The following is a 7,721-nucleotide window of genomic DNA, read 5'->3' as shown; positions in this document are numbered from 1 at the left end:
GTGTGGAGCGCAGCCTCGGGGCTGGCGTGTGGTGTCGTGTTGTAACGGTTTTTCGGTCAGTTTTCCTCGTAAACTGGCCATCTCTTTTCTCCTATATCAATGAAAGGCAAAGCTTTTGCCTCGTTTCAAAAAAAAAAAAAACGTAGCATGCGATACAGGCATTGGAGACTCAAAACTAAACAAAAGATATGACAGACAGACTGAACAAAATAATATGAATCAGAAATTTCAGAGTGATCTTTTTTTAGATGAAATCAGCAAAAGATCTTTGCAATTGCAAGACGTGTAAGCGGCGAAGCTGTAGCCAACACAGTATGACTTCTTTATCTCTTCGGACACGGCAACATTTTATATGCGTATGGCTGTCGTTTAGATGAGAAATTTATACCTCAAGGTAAGCTGGTGCTGTTAGTCAGATCCAGTTGCATTTTCTTAACATAACCTGGCTCACACGGTGGTGCAGAAGATCCTTTGCCGGCCCAAAATGGCGCGCACTGCTCGCCTAGTTGCCTCGCCTCGCCTCGCTGTATAACACCTTGGCAGCAGGCACCAAACCGATCGATTAACCAATCCAACTGAACTCTGAACCAATTCCATCCATATCTCCACTCCGAATCCCAAGAAACCTCGCTCTCGTACGTTCGACGTTCCGACTTCCGACCAGCACAGCACGACGCCATGAGCGGCGCCACCCCCGCCGCCGCGGACGTGGAGAAGGCCGGCGTGTCGGGTGGAGGTGACACCAGCGCCTCAGGCGGAGGAGGCGCGGTGGGCGCCATCGTCGGGCGCTGGCGGCGGCAGGACCTCCTGGACAAGTCCGGGTCGGCGCTGCGGGCCGCGGCGTGGGCGTTCTCCCTGCTCGCCTTCCTCATCATGGTCTGCAACGAGCACGGCGACTGGAAGCAGTTCGACCGCTACGAGGAGTACAGGTACGGTGCGCCTCCCCGCCGGCCCATAGCCCATGCCGAGCACGCAGTTCTTGACCCGATCGATCGACGCTTTCGGTGGTTGCGTGGCGTGTGAGCGTGATTAATTAATACTCAACTAACGTTTGGTGCGTACGCGTCGGTGGCTGCCTCGATCATCAGGTACATCGTCGCCGTCGGGCTGCTGGCGTTCGTCTACACCACGCTCCAGCTGGTGCGGCACGGCGTCCGGCTCAACGGCGGCCAGGACCTGCAGGGCAAGGTCGGCCTGCTCGTCGACTTCGCCGGAGATCAGGTCAGCAAAGCAACCTTAGCGTACGTCTGGCTTATCTTTGTGTTGCCGCACTGGCATTTGTCTTGACAAAATGACAAGTGTCATCATTAAGATTGCCGCGCTGTCGTCTCCGATGAGATCACAGGATAATCACGATTACGTGCACGATAGGGAAAGCAAGCAAAAGATACTTGCAAGAATTTTGGTTTCTAGAAAATTCCGCGTCCTGGCTCAGCAGAGTATATTTCTCATGGAGGGTTAATTAAATTGTTGACTTGTTGATTTTGTGAGTGAGAAGCTCTGTGGTGCGTAGCTCGTCGTCAGGAAACTGTTAAGCCCGCAAAAAAAAAACTGTTAAAGCTTCCATGTCCTCGAGTGTACATTATTGGGCAAGCTGTTATGTGCTGGAATTTTAATCCATTTCTGTAGCTGATTAATTGCAGTCGCACAAGACCTAGTATAATACAGTACTTCCGCACGGCACATCCACTTCATACATTGCCCATTGGTCAGAAGAAATAGCGCAAGTCAACACGAATTTGTTGCTTTGTTGGATCTTGGAAGTACTGTAATTAAGTACTCTAGCTATTTCTGTCGACTTCCAAGGCTGCCTTCGACGATTCACTTTTGCGACATTCCTATGAGCACACAAAACTCCTTCTGAAGATAATAGTGTCATGTTTGACAGTGATCAGTGTTCGTTACATTGTAAGTAGATCAGACCAATGAAATGATAGGATGACACACATGTTGCTAGATCGCCGAGTTCCTGATTTCCTAGGCAGTTTTCTTCCTCTTCTCGAAGTAAAAAACCATACGCAATCTGACGAATTCTTTACCTTTTTGTTACACGAGTTCTTAACCCTGCTTCTACGATTCTCCTGCAGGTGACGGCGTACCTTCTGATGTCCGCGCTGTCCGCCGCAGTCCCGATCACCAACCGCATGCGCGAGGGCGCGGATAACGTCTTCACGGACTCCTCCGCCGCCTCCATCAGCATGGCATTCTTCGCCTTCGTCTGCCTCGCGCTCTCTGCCCTCATTTCAGGTTTCAAGCTCTCCAAGCAGACCTACATATGAGCCTGGCTGCACTACATTCCGACTGTGCTTCCTCTGTATATTCTCGATCCGTTCTTGCTGGTGGGTGTTGTGGTAATACCGTACGCATAACTTGGTGTGCATACGTGATTACAGGAATTGATGGTCGCTTCTTTTGCGTGTGTTTTAGGTGTTTAGATTGTAATGCCCAATTATGTAATTATTATGTTTCCACGACAAATGAACGGGAGTGCGTGCGTGTCCAATTGATTCTTTGAAGATTAAGGAAGGTGTGGTATGGTAATATTCATGTTCATAGCTAGTAACATAAGAGCATCTCCAGCGGATTTCCTAAACCGTTTCCTAAAGTGTGCCGGATTGAGCGTTTCGGGGACATATTTTGTTCGTGCCGCGTTTGAGGGACGTCGCTCTCCAGCCGCGTCCCTCAAACGCCGCTCCCAAACTTTTTTTAAAGGATTTTTGAAAACATAACCATTTATTAAATATAGCATACAAATAAATATGTTTGCTGAGATTATTTTCAAATTAAAATACAACAAACAATAAAACAACTAAACAAATGTAATAAATAGGCTAGATCAAGGTGCCGCGGCATTTGCTGATAATCCTTTGATCCTCAACATATGCTCAACGAGATCAGCTTGAAGTTAATCGTGAACATTGCTGAAAGTATAGAGATGGTAAACCTAGAGGGGGGGGGTGAATAGGTTTCTACAAGTTTTAATTCTTTCTTTGCAATATTAGGCTTTGCGGAATATAAAGGTGAGCCTAATGCAAACTAGGTGAAGCAACCTATATGAGGATACAACTAACTCGAGCACGAAGGCTCTCACAAGCAGTTAAATCACAAGTAAGGAGTTCGGTTAGAGCTAACCGATAGCACGCGGAGACGAGGATGTATTCCCGTGTTCCCTTGCTTTGCAACAAGGTACGTCACGTTTGGAGGGGTGGAGGTCCCACGAAGGATTCCCCACGCCACGAAGGCTCACCCTATTCTCCGGAGCCTATCCCACGAAGGAATAGCTCACTCACTTGTGGTAGACTTTGAGGCAGCCTCCAAACCTTCACAATCTTGCCCGGAGCAAATCCACAGCCCGGATGCTTCCGGACTCCTCTTGCCCACCTAGGGTTTCCAAGGAACCCTAGGAACCAAGCTTCTCGATGAATACAAGGGGGAATGAGATTTGGCTTGGTAGAACAGTAGATCAGGTCCTCCTCTAGCGATTCCCCGGAGGGATTTGAGTTTGGGTGGAGGAGGAGGTAGATCTGAGGCTTTTGGTGTTTCTAGTAATGGAGTAAGAGAGAGAGAGCTCAAGAACAGCTTGTAGTGTAGTGCCTAACTGTTCAGAGGTAGGAGAAGGCCTATTTATAGTGTTCTTCGAAATATGGCCGTTGGTCACTTGCCACCTCAGCTTTTTCCTCGAGAAACCCGGTTGACCGGGCCACAGATCGGACAGCCCGGTGGTGAGGCCGGTCAGACCGGACCAGTGACCGGACGCTCTTTGCTGGTCCTGGAGCTCCTCCGGTTGGCGGCCGGTTGGCGCCCGGTCGACCGGGCCGTGCGCCGGACCCGCCGGTCAGTAGGCCGGTTGACCGGTCGGCAACCGGATTTCTTGTGTTCTGGTGAAGACCCCGGTTGGCGGCCGGTCGACCGGGTCGTGCGCCGGACTTCCCCGGTTGGCGACCGGTTGACCGAGCTGCGCGCCGGACAGGCCGGTTGCTGGCCCGGTTGGACCGGGCAGCAGACCGGATTTCTGCTGTAGACCCCTTTTTGATTGTTGTTGAAGTGGGGGGCTCCTTTAGCCTTCTTGTTCCTTTGATACACCATTTATGCCTCATTGCCTAAAACCTGAGATTATCCTTATAAACATATTAGGTCAAATACTCTAGCACGGTGTCATTGTTACCAAAATAATGGATAAGGGTTAAATACCCTTACAATCTCCCCCTTTTTGGTATACGATGACAAACCGAGCTAGAGTCACAAATAGATATTATGATAAGCTCTAAACCTTGATTCCATATAAGATATTACGACAGCTCCCCCATAATGTGTGCACTTGGAGAATATGCGTTTGAATGCAAAGTGCACCATTTGTGGAACATGAGAAGCTCCCCCAATATCTTTAGGAAACAAGCATGGTATGGAGATGTGCATATCAAGATATATAAGCATAGCACACATAATCATCCTAACATAGAGTAGCACACATAATAGTCGTCCATACATATCCATACACAAATTATTGGAAGTAGCAAATGGTTCTTGAAAACTCAAAGCAAATAAGCACAAGCCATATTAAATCCAAATAAAGCAACTCCCATGGCTTGTGGCAATCAAAGAACCCCGTGGTCCTAGACTCTACTCTCTTCTCCCCTTTGGCATCGGAACACCAAAAAGGCGAAGAAAAGAGGAGAGATGCTATCGCAGATCATCAGTAGATCTCATCCCCGGTGGACCATGAGCACTCGCCATCGCCGCGTGCAGCCGCATGACTCTCATCCTCATCACCATCATCATCAGCAGGGGTAGAGGCACGAGCAGTCCTAGGAGGGATGGCACCATGAGCATATACGGAGAAGTCGAAGTTCTGGAGCATCTCATCGGTAAGGGGAGGCATCTCCCACCGAGGCGCTACCACGGGCTCCATCTCGGGTCCAGGAGGAGGAACATGGTGGTTCCGTGAGGCCATGAACTCATTCTGGCGCCTCCGTGTCTCCTGGGTCATAGTAAAGGTCTGATGTGCAACATCATTGGTGTTCTTGCACATTTGCCACATGCTTGAGAAGAAGCGGGCATCACCATGCTTGGAGCGCTGAGAGTAGCTGGAGCTAGCATCATGATCATGGCGTTCCTTGGAACGGCGCTCAGTGGAGGGCGTCATGGAGGGAACGTCCGGACGAGTGGCCTCCTGAATAGGTATCCTGAATGGGTCCATGATGACTTTTTCACCAAAAGCGTTGAGAGGAGCGGGGACAATGTAGTTGATGAGCCGCTGAACATACTGAGCATAGTTGGGAGTCATGCGTTCCATAACCGCACGCTTCAGCTCACAGTGGATAAGATCACACCCATCAATCTTCCTTCTCCTGTCAGGATGGCAATAGTACATCAGGTTGAGGTGATAGTTCCTGACTTCACTTGTGTCGCCAGACTTGCTGATGAGGCTTTCACGGAACATCTTGGCAAGAACAAGGTATGAGTAATACATCCCAGAGATAGTGGGAGGTCCAGGTGTAGGGTTCGCAGGATAGCAGAAGGAGATGTCACCCTTAGTAAGCTTGGACCGTGAATGAATCTTGTACCCGGGATTACGATCACCACCACAACCCATGGCCGCACGGAACTGAGAGTAGGTGCATGAGTACTTTTCCGTGCCAGTCATCCAGGTGATGGTGCGGTCCTCATCATCATGGAAGAAAACGGTGCAGTGGAACTGACGGACTAGGAGAGGACAGAAGGTAGGATCCTCTTGGTGATCATCAGGCTTCAGGCACACAAGGTCATACAGGCCCATACCCTTCAAGGTTTCAACCACAAAGCGATACTTTTTGGCTTCATGCAAGGCAAACTCTTCAGGGTTGATGGCCTTGGGCAAGACAATATCACCATGCTTCATAAACTCATGAGAATCATAGTAACCATCCCATAGGGCTGCTTGTGTCTTGGTCCAGAAAAACTGATCCCCACGAAGGTAAGTCCGTTGCTCAAAGCGATACGGATTCACCGTCCTCATCTCCTGCCACTCAACACGGTTTGCATGCCCAGCATTGATATTTGGCACTATTTCCTCATCATGTTGGGCGGCATGCTTATCCTTTCTCTTGCCACCAATAGACTTGTTTCTACCCCCAACTGAGCTGCCAATGTCAGTACCCTGCTGAGCTTGAGGGGGTACGCGGCTACTAGAACGGCGGGGAGGATCAGCAGTCCTTCCTCTCTTGGAAGCATTGCCACGTGCCTCACCACTCCAACTACCCGAAGACATGGTCCTCCTTGATCAAGAGAGCAAGAAGAACACGAGATAGGGCTTGAAACCCAAGAACTCCAAGTTTCCCAAAATAGCTTGAGAGGGACCAAATCCTTTGGTGGAGATGTTCCAAGGGGCCCGATCTATGGTTTGGTGAAGTTTGGGGGGGTTCTTGTGGTGGGAAGGCCCTAGAGCTTGGTGGAGGTGATGGGGGCGGCGGCAATGGAGGTGTGGTTGTTGGGGAAGAATGGGGAAGAAGACCCCAAGGGGTATCCTCTTCCCAACATAACAGGCCGCGCGGCCGGTCGGGAACCCGGTCGAACCGGACCTGGCGCCGGCCGATCCGGCGCAGAGGCCGGTCCAACCGGGCCAGAGACCGGCCACTCAGTTTTATCTCGTTTTCGCCTCGTTTTGCCCCTATGCTTTGTGTAAGTGTGTGTGAATGCTCAGATGATGACATGTACATATAGATAGATAGAGGATGATGAGATGAGCATAGACATGGGGTTGGGAACACAAGATTCTCTAGGCATACCCATTGGAGAGAAAATCCAAACAAGATGTAAATAGCAACAATGGGTATGAGTCGAAATATATATATCAAGAATCATAAGTCATTTTGAAATGATTTTTGCAATAAGATCATTTGGCCTTATATAGTCAAATCAAGTTGTAATGAAGGCTCAATGAGGGGCGGGGGATTTCTCCCCTATGTGAAAGCGCAAATGTCATGAGACCTCGAAGAGACATGCTTGGGTCCATATAATGACATTGGGTCTATTTATGTTGCACACATAGGTATGCATCTTACCAAGACATGGTAGGATGGTGATACGTCTCCAACGTATCGATAATTTCTTGTGTTCCATGCCACATTATTGATGTTATCTACATGTTATATGCACACTTTATGTCATATTCGTGCATCTTCTGGAACTAACCTATTAACAAGATGCCGAAGTGCCAGTTCCTGTTTTCTGCTGTTTTTGGTTTCAGAAATCCTAGTAACGAAATATTCTCGGAATCGGACGAAATCAACGCCCACGTTCCTATTTTACCCCGAAGCATCCAGAACACACGAGAACCGCCAGAGAAGGGGGCAGGGCCACCACACCACACCCCGGCGCGGCCAAGGGGGGCGCGCCCCCTAGGGTGTGGGCCCCCGTAAGCCCTCCCGCGCCGCCTCTCCGCCTATATAAAGCCCCCGACCTAAAAACCTCGGGGCGTTCGACGAAAACCACAGAAACCTTCCAGAGCCGCCGCCATCGCGAAGCCAAGATCTGGGGGACAGGAGTCTCTGTTCCGGCACCCTGCCGGAGCGGGAAAGTGCCCCCGGAAGGCTTCTCCATCGACACCGCTGCCATCTCCACCGCCATCTTCATCACCGCTGCTGCTCCCATGAGGAGGGAGTAGTTCTCCATCGAGGCTCGGGGCTGTACCGGTAGCTATGTGGTTCATCTCTCTCCTATGTGCTTCAATACAATAATCTCAT

General features: G+C 49.9%; 1 protein-coding gene across 1 annotated transcript; it reads left to right on the top strand.

Annotated features, from left to right (window-relative positions):
- Positions 1-678: 678 nt before the first annotated feature.
- On the top strand, positions 679-2,362 carry LOC124647830 (CASP-like protein 4B4). Its single transcript, XM_047187697.1, has 3 exons — positions 679-929; positions 1,089-1,221; positions 2,088-2,362. The coding sequence occupies exons 1-3, from the start codon at positions 679-681 to the stop codon at positions 2,277-2,279; spliced, it is 576 nt and encodes a 191-aa protein (XP_047043653.1). The 3' UTR covers positions 2,280-2,362.
- The last annotated feature ends 5,359 nt before the right edge of the window (positions 2,363-7,721 follow it).

This window comes from Lolium rigidum, chromosome 4 (assembly GCF_022539505.1).
Source record: "Lolium rigidum isolate FL_2022 chromosome 4, APGP_CSIRO_Lrig_0.1, whole genome shotgun sequence".
In the NCBI taxonomy this organism is placed as follows: domain Eukaryota; kingdom Viridiplantae; phylum Streptophyta; class Magnoliopsida; order Poales; family Poaceae; genus Lolium; species Lolium rigidum.
The sequence above is the reverse complement of the archived record's forward strand: the minus strand, read 5'-3'. Positions and strand labels throughout refer to the sequence as shown.

What these genes read in the sequence shown, in the direction of transcription:
- LOC124647830 (XM_047187697.1), top strand. Translation starts at nt 679, where the DNA reads ATGAGCGGCGCCACCCCCGCCGCCGCGGACGTGGAGAAGGCCGGCGTG. An exon ending in GACCGCTACGAGGAGTACAG is followed by an intron (nt 930 to 1,088) that starts GTACGGTGCGCC and finishes CTCGATCATCAG; the next exon opens with GTACATCGTCGCCGTCGGGC. An exon ending in TCGACTTCGCCGGAGATCAG is followed by an intron (nt 1,222 to 2,087) that starts GTCAGCAAAGCA and finishes ATTCTCCTGCAG; the next exon opens with GTGACGGCGTACCTTCTGAT.